At 45.8% G+C, this 24690-nt stretch overlaps 1 protein-coding gene across 2 annotated transcripts; it reads right to left on the bottom strand.

Moving 5' to 3' along the window:
• Nucleotides 1–668: 668 nt before the first annotated feature.
• IDS (iduronate 2-sulfatase) lies at nt 669–24427 on the bottom strand. Of its 2 annotated transcripts, XM_012665295.1 has the most exons (9): nt 24186–24427; nt 23301–23437; nt 22434–22611; nt 19495–19583; nt 17368–17568; nt 15605–15775; nt 9874–10000; nt 6471–6644; nt 669–1346 (listed from the first exon to the last, which is right to left on the bottom strand). In XM_012665295.1, exons 1-9 carry the CDS (start codon nt 24283–24285, stop codon nt 874–876), a joined length of 1650 nt encoding a protein of 549 aa, XP_012520749.1. In that variant the 5' UTR covers nt 24286–24427; the 3' UTR covers nt 669–873. The 2 variants fall into 2 exon arrangements, with proteins under 2 accessions (XP_012520749.1, XP_012520750.1); XM_012665296.1 differs by lacking the exons at nt 669–1346; nt 6471–6644 and adding an exon at nt 7905–7950.
• Nucleotides 24428–24690: the final 263 nt, after the last annotated feature.

Below are 24690 nucleotides of genomic sequence, written 5' to 3'. Positions count from 1 at the left end.
AAGAACACTAATATGATTTTGAGCGACTCAATCCATGGATACATTTATACTTTTAAACATTTTTCATTGTGAATAAGTCTTTTAATACATGGCTATTGAGTTCAAGGGTCATATTACTTGCTAAAAAATTATTTAGATGAGAGAGTATCTGAAAAAATTTAACCCAATTTCTCATACATCTCATGCCTCTAGTTTACTGAACATTATTTATTATGTGATGTAAAAATTCCACAGTAATCACTTCATACATATTTTATCTTTGGATTTTGAAATTCTGTTGTCTTAGAAACAAAAATAGAAGATAGACTTTATAGCATTGGCTTCTAGGATTATTTTTTAACTCTAAATTTGAAAAAGAAATGTGGATTACATGTTGACATAATATTTTGAATATACTGGGCTACATAAGATATATAATTAAATTATAAACAAAATAATCGTGAACTTAGTTTGAAATTCAATTTGACATATGATTACTTTTCAAAATACACTAAATTCCACAAATAATTAAAGTATTTCTTGAGTATAATGTTATGGTTGTTTACTAAGGTCTTGATATCCAAAGATGTGAGAAAATTTTAGTTTGCTCAATTTATACTTATTCACTCAATAGATAAGCTATGACTTTTTGAAAAAGGGAGGAAAAAGGTTCAGCCCAGCCCCAGTCTAATTACCAATTATAAATTAATAGAGACTAAATGAAAAGGTTTGGCTATTACATACTTTTAGACCAAATTGTTAACACATATTTGGATTACCTACCCCTCAGGTTGCTTCCAATATTATGGGTAATCACAGAATAACCAGTTCTAACTCCTTCTCTCACCAACTGGAAGGGAGCACATTATATTTGCTCTTTGTTGTTGGCAAAACTCAAGGCATCAATGATCGGGAAAGTTCTCCACCTTGGGAATCATTATACACATTGTGATCCTGCAATGGGTCAGAATCCACAAAATACAGTTCCCCGGCATGGATGTCAGAAAAATTAGCCAGAAATTCATCAGGATTAAAGCCAACCCACACAGTATACCTATAGTCTATGGTGCGTATGGAATAGCCCATGATCTTTATGTCTTTTAAACTCGGCTTGTCAGAATTCCACTGAGGCGAGTCTGCTGGCCGGGGGTACTGGCTATAGGCAATTAACTCACGGGGATTACCACGGAGGTATGGATCCTCTTTCAAGTCATGGAATCGAAAATGCTTCAGAAGGCTCTGGCCTTCTCTGCACAGCGTAACATGAAATGAAGGAATGGGGCAGCGAGGTGGAACTTGGAGTCCTGCCAGTCCAGCCAGTGTGGGGAACAGAGACACAAGTTCCACGAGGTGCATGGATTGCCTGCCTGAAACAGGAAGTGACACAGAAGAATCAGTTGTTACTGCAGCTTGCCATGCCAGGCACGATGAGAAAAGGAACCTGTCTGGGCTCCACATGTTTTCTTCATTTACAATATTCAATTTTAGCAAAAGAAGTTTAGGGATACCACCACCTCAGCATCTCACCCTCTACCCAATCAAATAGCAAGATGAAAAATTAAGGTGCCCCAGCCTGGTGGCACTTTTAAAAACTACTTATATTTTGGAACCACCAGTGTAATAACTGATTCAGGCAAAGATCATCAATTAAGGCTAAAACCACCAGTAAAAGTCGGTTGAGGAACAGGATATTCTGAGTCTCACAGATCACCCCAAAGATTACTCCTGCCTGGATGTCCACATTTGATCCATCTTTCCTTTTTTTTTTTTTTCTTGAGACAGAGTCTCACTCTTTTGCCCGGGCTAGAGTGAGTACCGTGGCGTTAGCCTAGCTCACAGCAACCTCAAACTCCTGGGCTCAAGCAATCCTTCTGCCTCAGCCTCCCAAGTAGCTGGGACTACAGGCATGTGTCACCATGCCCGGCTAATTTTTTGTATATATTTTTAGTTGTCCGATTAATTTCTTTCTATTTTTAGTAGAGACGGGGTCTCGCTCTTGCTCAAGCTGATTTTGAACTCCTGAGCTCAAACGATCCGCTCAGCCTACCAGAGTGCTAGGATTACAGGCGTGAGCCACCGCGCCGGGCCCATCTTTCCTTTTTATTATGGTTAAGGACACATAACATAAAACTTACCATCTTAACCATTTTTTAGTGTACAGCTCAGTGGCATTAAGTATATGTACATTATTGTGCCACCATCACCATCATCCATCTCCAGGACGCTTTTCAATTTACACAGCTGAAACTCTGTACCCATTAAATAATAATTCCCCTTTTCCCCTTCCCACCAGCAACTGGCAAACACTGTTCTACTTTCTACTGCTATAAAATGGACTACTCTACGTAAGTAGAATCGTATAATATTTGTCTTTTTGTGATTGGCTTGTTTCACTTAGCATAATGTCCTCAAGATTCATCTATGCTGTAGCACATAACAGAATTCCCTTCCTTTTTAAGGCTGTACTATATTCCACTATATGGATAGACCACAGTGTGCTTATCCATTCACCTACTGATGGACACTTGGGTTGCTTCCACCTCTGGCTATCATAAATAGTGCTGCTATGAACGTTTATGTACAAGTTTTTATTTCAATATCTGTTTTCAATTCTGTGAGATATATACCTAGGAGTGGAATTGCTGGGTCATATGGTAATTCTCCATTTAACTTTTTGAGGAACCACCAAACCATTTTCTACAGAGGCTGCCCAACTTTACATTTTTGCAGCAATGCAGCAATGCACCAGTGTTCCAATTTCTCCATATCCTCACCAACACCTATTGTTTTGTTTTTTGTATTAATATCCATCCTAATGGGTATGAAGTGGCATCTCACTGTGGTTCATCCATCTTTGAAGTGTAAATCCTGTACTTTATATTCATTCCTGTTAAAGGATCTTGTACTGTCATTTTTGCCTTTTTGGATCTTTAAGAGATTGTTTTATAGTGCCCAATCTCATTTTCTAGACCGATGTGTAAAATAATAAAAAGAAGAAAAATTTAAAAAAGTTTTTTAAAAAGGTACTTTTACAATGGCAAGATCTGGCTGATGCTATCCTGTCAACCAAGCGAACAAACTTAGCGTTGCTAATAAAGGCCATGAAGTGCCCTCAATGTGATACAATGGAGGATACATCTCATGTAGTACACCTGCCAAAAATGTTTAAACTGAATGTAGTCATGAGGAAACAATCAGACAAATCCAAACTATAGGACATTACACAGTACAACTGGCCTGGATGCTTGTTAAAAAAAAAATGCTAAAATTCATATGAAACCATAAAAGAGCCTAAATAGCCAAAGCAATCCTAAGCAAAAAGAACAAAGCTCAAGGCATCACATCACCTGTCTTCGAATGGCTATGGTAACCCAAACAACATGGTATAATAACAGACATATACATCAGTGGAACAGAATAGAGAACCCAGAAATAAAACCATTTACCTATAACCAACTGATCTTCAACAAAACAGACAAAAACACTAGGGAAAAAATACCCTATTCAATAAATGGTGCTGGGAAAATCAGATAGCCACATGAAAAAGAATGAAACTGGATCCCTACCTCTCACCATACACAAAAATTAACTCGAGATGGATTAAAGACTTAAATGTAAGACTGGAAACCATAAAAATTATAGAAGGCAACCTAGGAAAAACTCTTTGGGATATTGGCCTAGGCAAAGAATTTATGACTAAGACCCCAAAAGCAAATGCAACAAAAACAAAAACAAATAAATGGGACTTAATTAAACTAAAAAACTTCTGAATAACAAAAGAAATAATCAACAGAGTAAACAGACAATCTACGGAATGGGAGAAAATATTTACAAACTATGCATCTGACAAAGGACTAATATCCAGAATCTATGAGGAACTCAACTCAGAAAAAAAAGAAATGAAATAACCCCATTATAAAGTGGGCAACTGACATGAACAGACATTTTTCAAAAGAGCCAAGAAGCATACAAAAGAATGTTCAACATCACTAATCATCAGAGAAATGCAAATTAAAACCACAATGAGATACCATCTTGTTCTAGTCAGAATGGCCACTATTAAAAAGTCAAAAAACAATAGATACTGGCATGGATGCAGTAAAAAGGGAACACTTACACACTTTTGGTGGCAATGTAAAATTAGTACAACCCCTGTGGAAAACAGTACAGAGATTCCTCAAAGAACTAAAAGTAGATGTACCATTCGATCCAGCATTCCCACTACTGGTTATCTACCCAAAGGAAAATAAATCAATATATAAAAAAAGACAGCTGCACTCATATGTTTATTGCAGCACAATTTACAATCACAAAGACTTGGAATTAACCTAAGTGTTCACCAACTGATGAGTGGATAAAAAATGTGATATATATTATATATGTATGCATACTATGGAATACTACTCAATAAAAAAGAATGAAATCATGTCTTTTGCAGCAATATGGATAGAACTGGAGGCCATTATCCTAAGTGAAATAACTCAGGAATGAAACATCAAATACTGCATGTTCTCACTTACAAGTGGGAGCTAAGCTATGGGTACACATGATCATACAGAGTGGAACAGTAGACAGTGAAGACTCCAAAGGTAGGAGGGTACAAGGGGGTGTGGGATAAAAAATTACCTATTGGGTACAATGGACACTATTTGAGTGAGGGGTATTCTAAAAGCCCCGATCTCCCTAAACAATATATCCATATAACAAAACTGAACTTGTACCCCCTAAATATATTGAAATAAAAAAAAAGATGAAGTCAGGGACATAATGTGGGCCAGATCATGTAAGGTCTTGCCAACCACTGTGAGGACTTTCACTCAGAGTGAGCTGGGAGCATAGGCTCCTGAGCAGGGCTGTAACATGACATGACTTGGGTTTTAACAGGAGCATTTTGGCTGCTCTAAGAAGGAAAAACTCCAGGGGACCCAGGGCATAAGCAAGAGACCATTTAGCAAGATGTTGCAGTAATTCAACATGAGATGGTGGCAATCTGATCCAAGGTGGTGGCAGTGGAAGTGGTGGGAAGTGGTAGGGACAGACTCTGAATGGAGTACAACAGGCTTGCTGATGGACTACTTATCACATATGGAGCATGAAAGAAAGACAGAGGTTAAGATAATTCTGTGATTTTCTGGCATGAGCAACTGTTGCTATTTCCTGAGGATGAGAAGAGTGTTGAAGGAAACACTGAAGGTGAAAGAGCAGAAGTTCAACTTTGGGCATGTTAGGCCAAATTGGACTGGCTGTGGGAAATACCAGCCTGAAGTTCAAGGAAAAGACACAGACTAGAGATAAAATTTCAAAATAAACTGGATGACAGTGCAGTTACATGAATTTATAACTTGCCGAATACCTCCCAAAAAAAGTTTCAAAAAAGATTCTCAACCTGTCAGATGATTTCTCCCAGCCAACAAAGGGCTAAAATCATGCCTTGAAACTGCTTAACCTTTGTTGCAATAACATTAAAGAAGAGAGAGTATGCAATGCACAAAAATCAATGTGCAGAAAACATAATTGGGTATATAAAGCCAACTCAGAAAGACCAGAATGATGGTCCAAAACCAAGATAAACTTAAACAAGAATCAATATAAAGTACAGGATTTGGATATTACCAATGGATTAAATGCTTAAGTCCAGAAAGGGGGCAACTTGGTTTCACAAAGTTCCTGGAAAAAGCACTCCCAAAAAGACAAATGTCATCTGAAGTATATGACTTGTCTTTGAATGCACTGGGCAGATCAAGTCAGGATACAACTCACAAGAACCCACACAGGTTGCCCATGTGGGCAGAAGGGGTAACGTGGTACAAGGGATATTCTGGAAATGACTTCTCAAACTGGAGCTCTTTAGAAGACAAAGACCAGGATATCCACAGGTCTGAACACTACCTTGTGGGAACCGCTGAAGGACTGATTTCAGCCTAGAGAAGAGAAGGTATTGGTGGAATGAGACGGGGGCATCACTGCTGTTTTCAAAGCTTTGAGGGACTGGCCCAGAGCAGTCAAAGTAAACTAGAATCACCTGGTAGATTTTACAGATCTAGTGGTTCATTAGAATGATGGGCTGCCAAAATGGAAAATGCCCCCAAAACGGCCGAGTCCCTGCCAAAAGGGTACATGCAGGTTAAGAATTCTACTCGTCTGTTAGGGGGACAGCCTTTTCTTCTAAGCTCTGAAGCAGGATGTTGTCACCTCTACAACAGCCCTCTCCATCCTGGGGATGCCACCCAGTCTTTTGTCCCTCCCCCTTCAAGGCTCCTTATGGACAGGGGCCATACTTGTCAGCTCTGGCTCTGCCACTCCTCCACCCAGGGCATGGGAGGTGCTCAGGAAATGTGTGCTGACAACACAATGTCGGGAAGGAATTCCAACACAGGGCAAGAAGGGGGCCTTTGTAAGCAAGCTCCCAGCCTATGATGCAATAAGGTGGGTCACATGTAAACTAAAGGTGCTCTTACTGTCAGGCAATATCACGTTAGCATATTTTATACCTGGCTTCATCAACTCTGAGACAGAATCAAAAGGGTCGTGATAAGGAAAAAGCTTCTCTCCTGCCTCCGGAAATGAAGTCGTCCTTCCAGGAACATAGAACAGCAGGGGCACACGGGTAGTGACATCAAAATTGCTGTACTTGGCCCATTCTCCATGTTCACCTAGAGCCCACCCTGATTGATAAAGAACACAGAATGACAGACAATCAATAATCATATCACAGCTTATTTATTTTAGAAACCATTTCATTTCCTGTTGTAAAAACCAGAAGAAGAGAAAAATCACCTAGAAGAAATAAATTCTTCTAGAATTACAACAAAAAGGGTGATTTCACCTGAATGCTGTTGTATTTAAAGTCAGATATTTGTCCTCAATGAGGAAACCTTTTAAAAGGAAAAATAATATTAAATTCCCAAACTCAAATATCTTCTTTTAATAAGCAGGTAGCAATATATACCTACACTGGGCTCTGTGGGACCACAGGTTCCCACACACACACGCCTCCCCTACTAAGACAGGTTCATTCTTGACTGGGCAGGGACCCTGAAACCCATAGTGTCACCATTGTCCTGTTCTGTGCCTACCTAGCGCTTTACACATGTCCCACAAGGTCAGGTTATCAGTTTTGGTTGTGTGCCACCTGAGTTGTGGAACTGTGGCATAATCATTCAAATTCAAAAAAGATAAGGATATCTTGCTCAATTTTTAAGACATACCATACATGGAGTAAAACAAAACTTCAGATTCCAGATCCTAAACCCTGATTAAAACCAACCATTAACACTGATTTAAAACTTCCCTTGAAAATGATAGTTTCAATACTCCAAGTTGAAAGTTCTCAATCTTTTTAAGTTTCAGCAGCCTTCTTGGTACAAAAAACGTATATGACAGAAATTGTACATTGAGTATTTAGTGTTATAAAAATAACCAAACACACCAAAAGCTGCCATGGTTGGATTGGAGAAGGCATGGAAATGCACCTGCATTTGATTCATCACAGACACATCTGCTGGCATCTGAAAAAGGAACATGCAGAGTACAGTGCAAAACCTCACTGGCTCAATCTACAGATGATACTGGGGTTGCCAGTGGAGTCTCAGCCTGCCCAGCCTACAAGAGCAGGGCCAAGACCTGTTCTGAATCAACGGTGCTCTCCTAAGAAGACCCCAAGTGGAGAGGAATCTCTCTCCAATCAGTAATCAAAGCAGACTTCACGTCCATCACAGATGCTCAACATATCTGGCTATCAGTGCTGGAGAGTTAGTGGCACCTACAGAGAGCTGGGTGGAGCTCAGCGGGAGAAGCAGTTTCCACAGCTGACCAGTTCCATGGGCTGAGGGGCAGCCCCACCCGCCACATCTCCACTCTATCCAGGAGGACGAGGCATCCTTGACCCATGAGGACTGGTGAACAGGTGGGTTATTTACGGGCTCCTAGGGCACTAGCTTCAGAGGCATGTTGTCCCAGTCTGGATGGAATCTAAAAGGTTGAGGGTCAAGAAGTCAGCGGGACAGGAACGTGAGGGACCCTGGCAGTGGGATCTCAGGAGTCAACCCCCAGAAGGCTGACGGAGGTGAAGGCGGAGGCCCTGAAGGTACATGAGCCAGGCTCTCAGTAGTACTGCTGACTACAGGGACTCAGCCTATAGGCCTCCGCTGGTCATGGTGGGCCACTGAGCTCCAGGCAGAGGTGGCCCTGGACCCAGCACAGGGCCTGGCACCTGGAAAATGCTCAGTAAATAGCTGTGGGTTGCACAACTGTACGAATACATTTATCAATCTTGTGCTGAGCCTTGGTCTGTGCCGCTGTAGCCAGGAGCAAAGACCTGAAAAAGTCTTGCTGAGGACAGCATGTCCCAGAGCCAGCCCCAAGGATCCCGTGAGAGATCAGGGGGAACAAGAGGCCAATGACCTTGACAGGCAGCTAAGGTTTCTGGCTCCTGCCCCAGAGGCCTAGGATGAGGACATGGCAGCACAGGGGGCACCCAGGGAACCTGAGCTCAAGGAGAGGTAGGTGGTCAGAAGCACCTGAGACGCCAGTTACAGTGCACATTCCTGTACCCAGACCTGAGGGCTCATGAGAGAAGATGCAGAAACCAACATGTTTTATCAGCTCCCAGGTGGTTCTGATACAGAATGTCCAAGGAGGACACTTTGAGCGGAGCTACTTGTAATCAATTGCAGCCACCTCAGAGCAAAGAGTGTGTCCAAGTAGAAGAGGAAACCAGACATTGAAAAAAGGGGTCAGAGATGGATGGCAGATCATTAGGAATAATGCAAAAAAATGACAGCATCTCTATGCATAATGAAATACTACAGACAGACTTTTACAAGAGAAAAGATAGGCCCTATAAGAAATGACAAGAAGAATTGTCTATGACATTCAGTGGGGAAAAAACTAAGGAACATAACAGTATACATCATGTCTTGTGATAAGCTATATGGTACATGCACACACATGTATAACATACATCCCATGTGCTTATGTGCACAGCCAAAGGCTGCCAGGCAGAGCCCCAATCTGTCGGCACAAGTCAGCCCTGGGCAGGGGCATAAGAGAGCAGGACATTCTGGCCCTGCACTGTACACTCTGCATCCTTTTTTCTTTTTATGATGAGCATGTCTTATGACTTACTATTGTCCTATTTCGTATTTGATGAGATAAAAGAATTAATTTTCCTTTTTCTAGGTATGATAATGGTATTATGGTTATACTTCAAAGGAGGCAATACGTTTTTAGAGATAGTGATCAGAAAACAAAACCATCTGGAATTTCCTTCAAAACAATTCCAGGGTGGGGTAGTGGGTGAGGATGAGGTGAACAAGATAATGTGAGTGGGGAACCGAGGGAGCTGCTGTTTTATTCTCCACTCTTGGGTATGTTGAAAAGTTTTCAAATTAAAAAATGCTTTATAAAAAATTTTAAAAAAAGAATGCTTTACAAAAGATAGTTCCATTTTTGGAAAAAGAGGAAACAGCCTTAGAGGACATGGCAGAGAGGACAGTGGCAATGAGGGTGGGTGGCATGGAGCCAGGTCTGAAGGCCTTGCTGGGTTCTGCCAGGATTGTTCTGGATCTTCCTTCTAAAAGCTAAAAGTCTTCCAACCCTCTAGGTTAGAAATGGGGGTTAAAAGAGCTCCCCCACACAAATGGAGGGTTCCTGCTGCATTTACCAAGAAAAAGAAAAGTTCTACAACCCCACCCACCTCCACCCCCCAAGCATCCAAGATAGAGGTCTCAGGACTAACAAGTTGATCATAAAAGTACCCCTAAGACCCCAGACTAGGGGCACCACTGATTCACAAAAGAGAACATGCCTACTACGTTTATGGCAATTTTAAAAAGCACATTTCACAGGAAAGTTCAGATGCTCTGACTCACCAGGGTGTTTCAAAATGCTTACCATGATCCGAGGTAAATGCAATGATTGTGCTATTGGCCAACTGAAGATCATCCAAAGCACTCAAAAGGTGGCCCACCTGTGTGTCCAAATATGAAACAGAGGCAAAGTAGCTCTGGCGGATTTTCCGCTGCAAATAAAGAAAAAAAAATGAGTGACTGCAATTTAAACTGCCATGGCATACACAGAGATAATGTCTATCTGAGCATCTCTCTCAATCCCAACCCCTTAGTAGATGCCCTTGATGATTTTCCCAGCCAAAACATATAACTCCTTTTCCTACTATCTGCGTCCCCTCACCCGCAGTCACAGCAAAATCTGCAGGTCTGAAAAATTCATTTCTAAGTAAATTAGCTTTCGCTTTAGGGCAGGGATCATGTAGATGGATAGGTTACTTATTGCCCCCTTCCGTCTCCTCCACATAATCTGACGCATCCCAGGAGATGAGCATGTGTATAGACACTGATCCCTCAGCTCCTCCAAACAGAGGACACGCATGCTCTGATGTGGGCCATGCCAAAGATACAGTCCAGCTGTATTAATTTCCTGTGCCTGCTGCAACAAAGTACAAGAAACTGGGAGACTTAAAACAACTGAAATGTATTGTCTCCCAGCTCTGGAGGCTAGAAGTCTGAAATCAAGGCATTGGGAGGGCCACCGTCTCCCTGAAGGCTCTAGGGGAGGATCTTACTCTCCCTAGCTTCTGGTGGTGGCTGCAATCCTTGGCTTGCAATTGCATCATTCTAATCTCTGTCTGCATCTTAACATGGAGTTCCTCCTTTGTGTATCTCTCTCTCCCCTCTTCGTATAAGGACACCATCATATCAGATTAGGACACACCTTACTCCACTATGACCTCAGCTAATTAAATCTGCAATGACCCTATTTTCAAAAAAGGTCACATTCTGAGGTACTGAGGGCTAGGACTTCAATGTATCTTTTTATTGGGGGGAGGGCACAATTTAACCCATCACAACAGCCATGAGTGAGCCTTTGCTCTGACCACTCTTTAACTCAGCAAAAGATAGCAATTGCTTGTCTTCACAGACCAGGGCTGTCACATGGAGCTCATTTCTAAAAAACTCTTAACAGTCAGGACAAATACAAGGGAGGGATGAGAGAGCAGCATACCTGCCCCAGTCCCTGAACCCCAGGGGGAACTTCGGGAATAGCCAGCCTGTGCCCTGAAGTAAAGGATGCATCGGTTCCTCCTGGGCTGACCCACCCCATCCTTGTTCACAAACGTAAGGAAAAAGATTAATGCCCCACCCCCACTGGGGGTGAGACACAAGAGAGCCATGGACTTATCAGACCAGCCCTTGCACTATTAGCTGAACCCACCAGCTGCTTCTTTTCACTGCCAGAGTGAGGACAATCAGGAGACTCACTCGTTTTCCCCTTGTGGTGAAGAGAACAGATATACATGTAACTTTCTAGAAGAATTATGGAGAAGCCTGGCCTACTTAAAGTCTTTGGTCTATAATTTGGGGAACTTTGGTCCTCCTGGGGACCAAGACACCTGTCAGGATGACTGTGTCCTATACAAGGGTACTCCCTTCTTCTATGCTGGTCCCTGGACATAAGGCAACAAGCAGACATGGTCCTCACCCGTAGTGAGCCACTTATCCAGTGAGGACAAAATCACAGAGACAAGAAAGTACACACACTGTTGGCGGGGCCCAGGGATGAGACAGGAGAGTGATCCCTGGGAAGGTCAGGGAAGGCTTCAGGGAGTACTCAGCATTTGAGAAGAGGCGCCTACAGCCTGCCAGGTGAGGCCAGATGCTCTGTGCAGGGGCTGCAGTGCAGGGAACAGAGTGGTCGTATCTAGGGCCAATAAGAGGGCCGATGTGGCTGGAAAATCAAATGGAAGGGCAGAGGGTAAAAGGGGACACTGAAAACCTAGGTCAGGGCCAGATAATATGGACCTGGTGGGCTCATCCAGGGTGCAGAGGTCCCAGGCTGTAGGCCAAAGGGGTCGTTGAGGTCTTTCAAGATGAGGAGTTGATGCAATCTGGGGTGCAGGTTATTAAGAGTCCTGTGGCAGCAGCACAGATACTGATGCCAGGGGCTTTAGACAAGATGGCACTAGACTACTGCTGGGTACATAAGAGGCACTCAGCATACTTGCTGAATGAACAAAACAAAGAAAAACCCACTGCAGTGGTCCAGAAAGATAAGCTGAAGGATCTAGACGATGGTATGGATTTGAGAGGAATTTAGGAATTTAGGGAGATCAAGTGGGCACAGGGAAGGGAGTGATGCAGAGGAGAGGGAGGAGATGAGGAACCCAAGGGTGATCCTGGGTGTCACATTCAGCTGGTAGCACAATTCACAGGCATGTGTGGGCAGGGGGAGGAGAAGAGGCAGGCAGGGGTGATGGCCTGGCCACGCGGAAGCCTATGGAGCCGAGGTTGCCATGGCCATGTGCCTGGGAATGGCTCTCGCAGGCAGGTGGACACATATGTCCGAAAAGCACGGGTGAGGCCCAGGCTGGAGGTGTTGTCCTGGGAGTCATCTGCCAGCAGGCCTCAGATGAGCCCAGCTGGGGAGGAGGGGCCGAAAGGATACTGTGGGGGCCCTGGGACTGAGCCTGGGGAGCAGCACCTAAGTGTTGGACAGAAAGAGGAGTCTGCCATGGAGCCGGAGCAAGGGGCCCAGGAGGCAGATACTTCCAGAAGGGGTGGCACTAGTCACCAGCGAGAACATGGCACAGAGTTCAGGGAAGATCAGGACCCACATGATGAATTTTACTGGCCAAAAAGGTCAGTGCTGACCCAGGTGAGAGAACTCTTGGTGGGCCAGGGAGGTGGAAGCCAGGGTGGAGGTTGAAGAATGAATGGGCAATGAGGCCACAGACACAGCCAGAACAGCCTGTTTTTCACTCACTCTCCCTTGAAGGGCAGGCAAGTGTAGGAAGGGAGGAGAAACAGGCAGGAGCTAGGGAGGCAGGACTTTTGAAGCTGGGAGGGACAGAGCACATACAGAGGCTACAGGGAAGGTGGGCAGGAAGGAAGACCTTACTTGCTCCGCTCGCAGACACTGGAAGGAAGGGAAAGGAAGAGCAGCAGCAGGGAGTCAAGTCCCTGCTGCTCTTCATCAGAGACTGGAGAGAAGGCCTCAAGTCCAGCACACGTGAGGGAGAGTCCAGCTATCAGTGAAGGAGATTACTAATAGCATCCATTCACCAAGTACCTGCTGGGCGCCATCCGATCCTCTGAACCACCCTAACTGTAAGGACTCGAAGGCTCAGAATGGTGAATGAACTTGTGCAGAGTTAACAGCTGACAAGGAGCACAGCCAGGATCTGTACCCACATCCATCCTGCACTGCACATTCCCCTACCTCTGGCTGTGCATTAGCCTCCGTTTCTAAAGCACGAAAGGTGGCCAATTGCTGAGAAACAGGGCAGAGGGGCGGCAGGGGCTGGAGAGGAGTGGTGAAGAGGACACGCAAGAGGAGCCAAGTAGGGAGCTGGCCCGGGGCTGCTGGGATTGGAAGCTGAGGGCCTCCCTGCCTTGTGGCTGTGTGGATTCTCTCCAGCAGTCCTCAGGACTTCAGATGGAGAGTAGAGGGCTGGACTGTCCCATAATCAGGATATTGCAGGCGGGGCAAGGATAAATGGGCAAGTCTGCTGAGGGGCTGGCAAGACAAAGTGACCTGCCACAGGGCCTTGGCTATTTAGGAAAGGAGCGAAGGCAAGACGCCACCTAGACACATGGGGGAGAGTAGGAGTCTACATACCACATGGGTGATCCTCATGACACATGTGGGCAACAAGGGCATAAAATGAGGAAGCTGCAAGGAAGAGGTTGTGGTCAGGGTGGTGACCAAGAAGGAGCAAGCCACAAACTCCCAGTGTGGCTTCTGAGGTCACTGGTTCACGCAGAGCTGAGTCAGAGGTCTGGGGCTGAATAGAGTCCAGAACTGAGGGGCTCGAGAGTGCCCCCAGAGAGTACCTGGACATGGACACCCAAAGTTGCGAGAGGATGGTAAGTAGGGCCTGAGTCCAAGTGAAATGTGGGGCAGGGACCAGCACATGTGCACCAAGGAGGCCCTCTGGGTCACACTGGCTACTGTGTATGAGGAGGGACCTAAGAGAACTTAAAGGAAACCTCCCCACGCAGTTGACACTGTCCTAGAAGCTTCCGCATGCTCTTTAGTTCTCACTGAAAACCTCCAAAGTAGATGTTATCACAGAACACCTTTACCCATCTTGTTTCCATTTTACAGAGAAGGAAACTGAGGCTCAGAGAGGTAAAGTCACTTGACAGAGGTCAAGCAGCTGGTATGGAGTAGAATGTGAACTGAAATCCACATTGTGCTGGGAACCAACAAATCCAACCATGGGGCTTTGGAGTTACATGTCCTGGGAGAGAATGGGCTCCACCTGGCACTGTCTTTGTGTGGTCAGGCAAGTCAGTGCACCCCTCTGCCTTTAGCTGCCTTAGCTGGACAACAGAGAGAGCAAGTACCTCATGAAGTTCTCATTGGGACCAAAGGAGATAGCACACATAAATCAGCATCCTTCCTGACACACAGTCCATCGTAAAGGGTCACTTTAAGTGACCATCACTAATAAGGCATCCAGGTGAGCCTCAGAGCTGCAACTGGAGCCACCTCTCTATTAGAAGCCCACAAACACGAAATCAAGAAACAAACTGATGAATTTCTTGCTTTCCAAATTCTCACCACTTGCCATCGGAAACTGAGGAATCAAATAGATTTGAGGAATGCACACCCCTCACCACCCAAACTCTTGCTGTGCAAACTCAGGAGCCAAATAGGTTTGGATAGCAAGAGATACCTATATGTGTTGACTTGGTTTGGTTTTAAACAATATATTATATGACAATGGTTCTCAAATCTCCAAGTGCATCTGAATCACCTGGTGTGCTTTTTGGGAAATTTTCTAAGTCTGGGTGGGCCAGGACTCTGCATTTCTAACAAGCCCTCCCAGCAGGTAGTCCAGGAAGCACACTGAAAATATTGCCCCCTCCTATCTCCTATTGCCTGCCTGTTGCAGTATTCATGTGGTAAGAGAAGGGCAGGGCTTTGTGTGGAATATTACAGAAAGAGCATTATTAGTCAGCACGTACTCTGTTCTCGCCAGGAGAAAGGGGTTTGATGAGTCAACATGAGGCTTCTAACTCTGTGACTGCTCTAGCCCTGTATTCTATGGAAAAGGGACAGCAGACATCACAGCTGGATGGCACTGGCCATGATGGTGTCCCAGTTCCCTCTGCACCAACGCCCTGCTCACCAAGCCATTCGCTGAGAGTGACAGCTGCCAGTGTAGGTTTTTTCACAGAGGAAATCTACAAGTACCAGCAAACTGAGCATTCTGGGCTGTTCGGGAGTTACCCACCACCCTATAACTGATGAACTGTCAACTCAAATTAAACAGCATTTCCCCATCAGTTAGAGATAATCACCCAGGCCACTTCCCCACCCCTGTGCCCACATGTAGCAAGTCACCAAATCCCTGGATGCCCTCTTCTTTGTTTTCTTTGGAAGCTGAAACACTGGTGGAGAGACTCTTGATCCACTTAGCACTGCCTTTGTCCTAAGCACCTACAGAACACCCCTGCCCCAGCACTTCGCACAATGCCTTGCACAGAGAAGGTTCTTAATAAGACATTATGGACAGAGTACTGCCTACTGAGAAAAGTGGCTTCACCTATGACATCATGGCATCAGTGCCTAATACATCCCCAAAGGATGTCCTTGGTACCTGAAAATCCACAGGAATTGGGCCATAGGGCACACTTATGTTTAAGGCTTGGACATCCTCCCGCTGCCTGATGTCCATCCAGGGGTTGTACGCCACAGGGGGTAGGCCATCAGGGACCTGGGGATCAGCAGCCAGGGTGATGTTCTCCAGGGGATACAATTTCTGGAATTCCTTGGGGAAAAGCACACAAAGCCACAAGGTTGTCACTCCTTTGGCAAAGTCACAAGTCTGTGGCTCTATTGGTATTTATACTGCCTTTCCTACGAGCCTGTGATACACTTATACGGCAGCTTACTAATATCTTCCAGGTACTTACCCCCACCTGGAAGTCAGGCCTTAGGTCACCCTCATGAGATGCCAACAGCAATGAAATCATGCAACTTCTGTTTCCTACAAACTGAGCAGTGACAGATCTCTTGCCTCATACAAACAGATACCCTCCTGTCCCTGTCCCCACCACACTCCCAACGAGAAAAGGTATGGTGAGGTGTTGTGGGTTCCCAAAACCACTCTCAGGTTCAGTAATTCACTAGGAGAACTCATGGATTTAGTGTATAGTCACGCTCACAGCTATGATTTATTATGGTGAAAGGATATCAAACACAATCAGCAAAGGGAAAAGGCACATGAAGCAAAGTCTAGAGGAAACCAGGCACAAGCTTTGAGTCCTCTCCCAGGGAAGTCACACAGGATACACTTACTTCTCCCAGCAACAAGTTGTGTGACAACGCATGTGAAATGCTGCCAGCCAGGGAAGCTCAGTAAAACCTCAGTGTCCAGTTTTTATTTGGGGTTTGGTCATGTAGATACCCTCTGCCTTGAGCACACCAAACTTCCAGGCTCCCAGAAGGAAAACAGGGGTTCAGCATAAACTGTAATGTTTGCCTAAACCGTTTAGGCACAGCAAGCCACTCATCAGTTCTGGGAATGGTCAGGATACTCCCAAAATCAAAGTTCCCAGATGCCAGCCAAGGGCTGACCTTGTACACAGGCCTTTCAAAGGATCACCATCTGGCTGGCTTTGTAAACTCTTTTCTGCAAAGAGGCAGGAGAGGTGAGTCTCACAGGCTTCTATCAAGGGGGATGACAGGTCCTACTAGGAAGGCATGATCCCCTGGGCCAATCAAAGCAAGATACCTGCAGCATCGAAGGCATACCTTCTGGTCTCTACTCTCATTACATGTGAGGGGCATTCTTTAAAAAGTCAAAAGGATGCTCAGGCCTGGGGAAAAGATGATAGGGAAAAACTGAAAAAAAATTATAAAAAGGAAAAGACTACATGCTCTAAATGACATGCAAGCAAGTACAGGATTTGATGTTCCAACAAGCAATGCAGTGCCCTGGGTTTAAGGGGTCTGACCTGACAGGCTCAGAGGGGCAAGGCAGTTGTTGAAGAGGGCTTCATGTTCCCTGGAATTGGTTCCCAAGGACCACCCCTTATTATAGACTTTGGCAGCCTGTTCTGACTCACTTTTCCGTGATGATCTCACCATCCAACCTAATGTTTACTCAATGAGTTCAAGGAAAGGAATAAAACTCTCCAGTAGAGGGAAGTGGAAAGCCAGGTACTTCTTACAAGATTCTTACATGTTCTTGCCCTTGACCTCTGAATCCCATCTCCACTCCACTGAGTACACTAGTGCCCAACAGGCATCCCCGGTGACTGGGGACAGAGGATGTGGCCACCTTTCCTAGACAAATTATTCCCTCAACAAACACAGCTGTTGTGGCTGTGGTAGATCAGCCCTCAGCCAGCTCTTTACCTTGGGGTATCTGAAGGGGATGTGTGGCTTATGATATCCAATGGCCAGGAAGAAAGGACTGGCTGACATTTTCATCTTTTCCAATAATTGTATGGCTTGCTCAGTGCTCTGTTTGTCAGGCAAGGTGCCCTCAGGCACATCCACCAAATCCACAGGGCAAAGCAGGTTGGCATGGAGTTCTCCATCTGGCCCCCGACATGTCTTTCAAAACAAAATACGTAACATCAGCTTTTTAAATGCAAGAAATAAAAGTCATGAAGGTTACACACACATGGATTTTATGTTTCACATCACCAGCCCATTAGGTCTTAGTCATTCAGACTGAACAGGGACATCAGAAGTAAAACTAAAACAGAGAAGTGCTTTTTTTTTTCCCCCCAGGCAGGGGCCACAAATCTAACAGCACTTAGTTTCTTGCTGCTAATTCTCTGTCTCCAAATCGTAGCTAATTAAAGGAAACCCAAGTAAACTAATTATCAAAAAAATCTATCTCCAACTCACCAATAAGAAGATAAATAAGCCAATTAAAAATGGGCAAAGGACTTGGATAGATATTTCTCCAAAATGTCTCCAAAACAAAAGAAGCCAGATATAAATAACATATTATATGTGATTCTATTTATATAAAATGTCCAGAATAGGCAAAAATATAGAGATAGAAATGAGATCAGTGGTTGTCACACGCTGGTTGACAGGAAATGGGGAATTATTAGTAATGGGTACAGAGTTTCTTTTGGGAGTGATAAAAATGGTAGAAAATTGATTTTGGTGATGGTTGCACAACTCTGAATTTACTAAAAACCACTGAATTGTACACTTTAAAAAGGAGAGTTTTATGGTATGTGAATTATATCTCAATAAGAAAATTAGAAAGAAAAAAAAGTCCTGTTTTAAATTTCAAAGACAGACTAAGACTTGCAAGTGACAAGGTCCCAGTCAACTGGAAAAAGCTGATAGTCGATGGAATTTCCAGATCGTCAGCTACGCCATGCACAGAATGAATCCTTCTGCTTCATTTCCCGAAGTGGCCATGCTAGCCGTAAGGTCAAAGTTAATTTTGACCATGACTTGTACATCGCAAAGACCCAGGCACTGTGCCAGCTGCTGCTCCATCTCGAAGAGTGGTGTCCTTTCACAGCCCTGCCTTGCCCACCCTGCCTGGGCAGGACAGCCTAGCACCTGCTTCAGACCACTTGCTCACCCTCTACATATACATGATTTGCAGCACTCAAGGGGGATTTGGTACTGTCAGATCTTCCACTGTGATAAGAAATGGGGGTTACTGAAGGAACAGGGGCCTGGCATTTGTAAGTGAGGCCACTAAAAAGTAGCAAGATGGCTTCAGGGAATTGAAGAATTAAGATGGGGTCTTCCAATCTCATTCTGTTCCTACTTAAGCCACAAGCCAAAGGCCAGAGCCTTGAGTGTTCACTGTATTCTGAAATGGAAAGCTGTTAAAAATTTAGAACAATACCTTCCATCCCACCCCCAAATCCTTACCCTTCTTCCCCACATGAAGTCTCCAAAAACCTCAGAGGTGCATGTCACTTCTCAGTTCTCCAGATGGTTTTCTGAATTTTTTAATTGTGGGTTTTAGTTCCATTTGTACATTGGGGATTCCCCCAAACCAAGATTTTTTTTCTTTGTAGATTTCTTTTTTTTTCTATAATGCTCTAAAAATCTAAAACCCCTGTCAGAGTTCTCAATAGCTGATCATATACATTAGATCTGAGATAGCAGACAGACAGATAGTATGCCTTTCTCCCATTCTGGACTGAGGCTCCTAATGCTCAGACCTCTTTTCTCCCTCTGAAGTCTCAGCATCTTCCACAACCCTCAGTTTAAAGCCTCATCCAGAGTGAGCACCAAGGAGCCATTAAATGAGTCTGATGCATTAGGGCCTAAGGTTCTAAAACAAGGAGTATCCACCAGCTTCTAAAATAAAGCCACTGTTCCCATCAGGCCTAATGCTAAAGATCCCAACACTTGTCTCTGTCAAAACATTATCACAAATGTTTAACCTCACGGCATAACCACCTTGATAGAAAGTGTAGTATACACAATAGTTTGTTTTCTAGAAAAGAAAAGTGGTTTCTCCTCAGAACAGTATCCCTTTCACAGCCTTACCTTAGTGTTTTCATACTTCTCAGAGGAGGGATGATAAGGAGGAAACGACCAGCTATATGGAGAATCATCACTATGATTGGAAGATATACCTTGAGAGGGAAAAAACAGTTGTTAAATAAAACGTGAAGAGTCTTTTGACACCCCATCCTCCCAAATTAAAACTTGTGCAAACAACTGGACAAGTGAAACCTCCCCTCTTTGGGCCTCAGTTTCCTCATCTACAAAATCGGAAGTTTAGGCCAGATGATGAAAAGTCCCCTCCAAAGCCAATTCTCTAGGTTTCTATTTGAGTCCTGAGCATCTGACTTCCTGGTCCCTAACCTCTGGTAATTTGTAATAGGCTCTGTGAAAGGAATCCACAAGGGCAAGATGAGCCAGCCCATTACAACAGCACAGTTTCCTAGAGCCCAAACTGGAGCCTCTTACCAACCCTGTGAAGAAGGGAGCATCGCCCCACCATGGGGCAGGTGGGGAAAGGAAGGCTCAGAGAAGCTCTGTGCCTTTCCCAATGCCAACCAGATTTTAGAAGAGTGAGCCAGGACTCAAACACATGCTTAGGACTCCAAGTTCAAGTGCTCATTTGTGAAACAGAATCCTACACCTAGGTTTGTAGTTTACAGTCTATTTGGGAAGATACAATAACAGCACATGAAACCAAGGAAGCACTGCCAACTGCCAAAAGAGTTGAAGTGCCAAGTGGGGGAGCCCCCAGGCACAGAGGTGATGTGGGTCAGGTGAGAGTTTGCAGGGAGGACTTCTAGGAGTCAGCAAGGCTTGCGAGGGATGAGAAGGGAAGTGCTGCCTATAGAGGTTAACCAGGAGGAGTAGAGAGGGGATCACAGGCAGAACCACGGGAGAAAGAGCATCAGTTATCATGGCCACACAGCGGAGCTCCAACCAGAAGCAACAGAGGAGGCAGGACTGGAGAGGAAGAGGGGACTGGGTGGAGGGCCTACTATTAGCACAGCAAGTGCGGTGGCCAGAGCACACAGAGCACACAAATCCTGACACTGCCTCTTAGCATCTGGGCAACCTCAGGCAAGCTACTTGACTTCCATGCATCCCAATTTCTTCCTCAGGAAATGATGACAACGATACAAACCCAGCTTGCTTGCTGTTGAGAGGATTAAAGGAGTGGCCACCACAGTAAATGGCACGTACGTAACTGGCACTCAAGGTGGCTACTATCATCCTTGAGCAGGCCCAACACTGACAGAAAAGGATCTTGTGAACAAAGATTCATCGGAAAATGTGTTTCCACAAGGACTACAGGCAAAGCTTTTGTTCTCTGGCTAGGACACGGTGCTTAGGGCCTGATCCCCAAATCCAATTGTTAGGAGGAAGGAGGCCAAGCAATATCACTCAGCCCTTGTCTGGCCTCCCTTCCCAAAGCACAATCTCCTCCCTCTGCTATATTTCCTCCTCTCTCCAAAATCATCACTTCCCTCCAGCTGCATTCAGGCAAGGGCTGAGATGATGTGAGTACCAAACTTGCCAAAAGTTCTACTAATGTTGGGCTTTTGGCTGTGCAATATGACCCCTGAGAGATTCACCTTCAAAACTGGGCCTGACTTAGCACAGTTCAATGTTTCCCTCAACCTGGACTGGCCAGCTAGGTTCCTGGAAAAGGCTGCTAAGCCTACCAGTGAAACCAGTGAGCAAAGGGAGAGAGAACGTTCAAGTTGTCACCCTAACGATAAGCACTACCTTACTTATGGAGCTTCTGCTTTCCAATGCACTTTCATATTCATGAACTACCAAGATTGGGACACTGGGAGGTAGTTAAGACAGCTATGACTCTAGCTTCCCAGCTAAGGAATCTAAGGTTCCAAGAGGATGAACAATTTGCCCAAGGTCAACGGCACAGATAAGAAGTGGTATAACTGGGATCAAGTGCCCAGATTCCTGGTGCTACTGCCCATCATAAGTTCACTCTGCTTCCAAAGATGTTCATGCCAGCTATGACGGTGAAGACCTGAAACCATTTGGACTACAGCATGGTACACCTGTATGACAGACTACTATGCTATCATTAAAAATGACTTTTTATGAAGAATAACATTACGGGAAAAAGTTTTTTAAAAAATTCAGGATATAAAATTGCATATATAGGATAATCTCAAATCAGAAAAATAACATGCTCAGAACAGGGGGAACATCAAAACGTAGCTAGCCTCAGAGTGGTAGAATTATAAGTGACTTATATGCTTTCGTTTATACTTTCCTTTTTTCCATTTTTATTAGTCAAATAATCATTCATCACTTCTAGAAATATACAACTATTATGTACCCATAATAATTAAAAATAAATTTTTTTAAAAGAGTTTTAAAGTTTGTACTTCAACATTTCCATTTTGGTATTAAAGAGAGTGAATTTATCAACTAGCATTTAAGGTCAAGACTGGCATTCCCTGGCATCCTACAGGCCCTAGGTACCAGCTTACACTCAGCCTCCTGACCTAATTCACAGAGAGTGGGCAGCAGCCCCAGCCAAACTGCAGCCCCCTCACTGGGCAACGAGTCAGTAGCAGCAGTGCTGTCACATGGCAGGTCCTCAGACATTCTCGCCCCACCCCAACTTTACCCACAGGGACTCTGAAGGGCAGAGAATCAGGCCCAGAGCTGCACTCACACCCAACACTGCCACCTCCCCAGCCAGCGCACTTCCTACCACCCAGAAGCCGAAGGAACCAAATAGCACCACCAATGGTTTCTGAAAGGAACCAAAACTCCTACCCTTTTTCACTTTGGGTGAGAACATGAAGCCAAGTTGAGTTAATAGTTTTTTGTTTGTTTCGTTTTTAAGAAAGGCAGCAGTGAATAGGGAAGTATCTGCCCAGCCAGGAGATGCCTCAGCCAAGGCAGCCCCAAGCTCAGGAGGTGATCCCTGTGTTCCGGCACGAAACAAGGGAACCCAGACAGGGGATATGGAGCAGTACCAGGGTGAAAGACTTTTCCAACCGACATGGTCACGTAGCCATTCTCCTTGAAGTACTGGGGGATGGTGGAGAAGTTTCCAGCGTGCACCCTCCAGTAGGAGCTGAAGTCATACAGGCGGGTGGTATCGGGTCTCCTCCCGGTGAGGAAGGACACGCGGCTCGGGGCGCACACTGCTTGCTGTTAGGAGCAGGAGCAGAAGTCAATGTCCTCACAGCAAAATGTGTCTGCGATCTCCAAGGTAACCAAGCAACCTCCCTCCCAAGGCCCCCAGGAAACAGCTTGATAGCTGAGTCATGCAGATCTCAAAGCCACCCGGCAGGATTTGGGCCTCGCCCAGGCGTCAGACATGAGTCTTCCTGGTGAGAGAAGGGGTAGGAATCGGGCACTCAAACCAGCAGATGCTTGTATGCTCCTGTGTGATGGCGTCCCAGGCACAAGGGGTGGGTGACGTTCCTAGGGTCAGTCCCTCAAGGGGCTCAGGGAGCAGAGCTGCCATGACCAGCTGGCTGACCTTCACTCAAGGCCCAGTTGCCAGACCTGTGGGTGGCATTCTGCAGCCCCTCTTCCTCCTGAGCACCAAGCATTCCCATCTCCTGGGAGAAAGCTGGCCAGGGCCATCCTGAGCACATTAGGGCCAGGGCACACCCTCCACCCACAGAGGAGGGGCACCCCTGAAAATACACACTTTCTTGTGAGTGGACAACTGGATTTTCTTGAGCACCCTTTTCAAGACTATGGTTCCCTCTAACAAAGAGATGTCTGGCACAATCAGTGCCACCTAACAATAGTTGAAGGGCCCCCCCACACACACTGACCTTCAGTGCATGAGGAAGCACATGCCCATACCTAGAGGTCCCCAGACATACCTGGGCAAAGGCATTCTGGAAGAGGAGGCTGCGGGATGCCAGTTGGTCGATGTTTGGGGACCTCACTAGCTTATCTCCGTAACAGCCCAGGGAGGGGCGCAGGTCATCCACGATGATAAGAAGGATGTTCAGAGAATCTACACAAGAGGGAAGGGCTTTGGTGAGGTCGACTGCACTGGCACTGAACCTTCCCTCCCACGGTAGGTGCTAGGTTACAGAGAGGCCCAAAGCTGGACCCTGCACCTTGACAGTCCTGCCAGCAAGGGGCAAGTAGGACTGTGCCTCAGCAAGGGTGGGAGTGGGGTGCGAAGAGGAAGCCTGAGTCCTGGGTGGCAGGGTTAGGCTTTGGCCATGGCCTCGAGCCTCATGGATGAGGGAGGGAGATAGGAAGAGAAGAATGGAGGAAAGGAAAGAAGAATTTAGCGGCAGAGGGAAGGATAGATGGAAGGAAGGATAGTTGGATGGAGGAAAAGAGGGAAGGAAAGAATAGATGAGGGGATGGAAGGATGGAGGAAAGGACGGTGGGAGAGAGAAAGATGGATGGGTGGAAGGGAAAAGTGAAAGATGGACTGATAGATGGAAGGAGGGATGGAAAGATGGTGAGGATAGACCGATGGATGGAAGGAAGGAGAAAGAGAAGCATGGATGACTAGGAGAGAGGATGGAGTGACGAACAGATGGAAGGAGGTAAAGAAACAGGATGGATGGACAGAAGGAGGGAGGGTGGGAAGGAGAGAAAAACTGAGGGAGGGAAGAAAAGATGGATGGATGAAAAACGGAATAGTGGGAGTGGGGAAAGAATGGATGTAAGCAGGGAAGGAGGGAAGAATGGGGGAAAGGTGGGAGAGGTGAAGGGCGCCCCCGCAATCTGGGCGCGGGCAGCACCTGTGGCCGGGTTGGCTTGTGCCGCGTTCTCGAGGGCGACGCAGAGAGAGCCCAGGACCAGGCCGAGCCAGAGCACGCCCCGGCCGGGCGATGGCGGCATTTCTGCCTTGACGCGGCCACTCTGGAGCAGCAGTGACAGGCTGCAGCGGGAGAGCCCGGCAGCAGCCACCGCCGCGGAGGCCACCACGTTGGGAATCTTTGAGGACAGCGAAACACCGCAGCCGCAGGCCCGCAGGCCCACAGGCCCGGGCGCCGCCCGAAGGAGAGTGCGCCTGCGCGCCTCTTTCCCCCGCCCCGCCGTGCGCGAGATCCGGGCACATCGGGAGGGGCTGAGGGAGGAGCGCAAGGCCCCGCCCTCCTTGCTGCATCAAGCTTCGGTGGAGAGCTGCTGCTGCGGATTTTTGCTACTCATCCACTGTCCTTAAATAGCAGTTTCCTGCCTTTTTGCCTTTGTTTGTGCTGTGCCTTTCACCTGGAAGCCCTGTCCTTCCATCATTTCTCTGTG

This window comes from Propithecus coquereli, unplaced genomic scaffold, assembly GCF_000956105.1.
Source record: "Propithecus coquereli isolate 6110/MARCELLA unplaced genomic scaffold, Pcoq_1.0 Scaffold99, whole genome shotgun sequence".
Lineage (NCBI taxonomy): Eukaryota > Metazoa > Chordata > Mammalia > Primates > Indriidae > Propithecus > Propithecus coquereli.
This window is presented reverse-complemented; position numbering and strand designations above follow the sequence as displayed.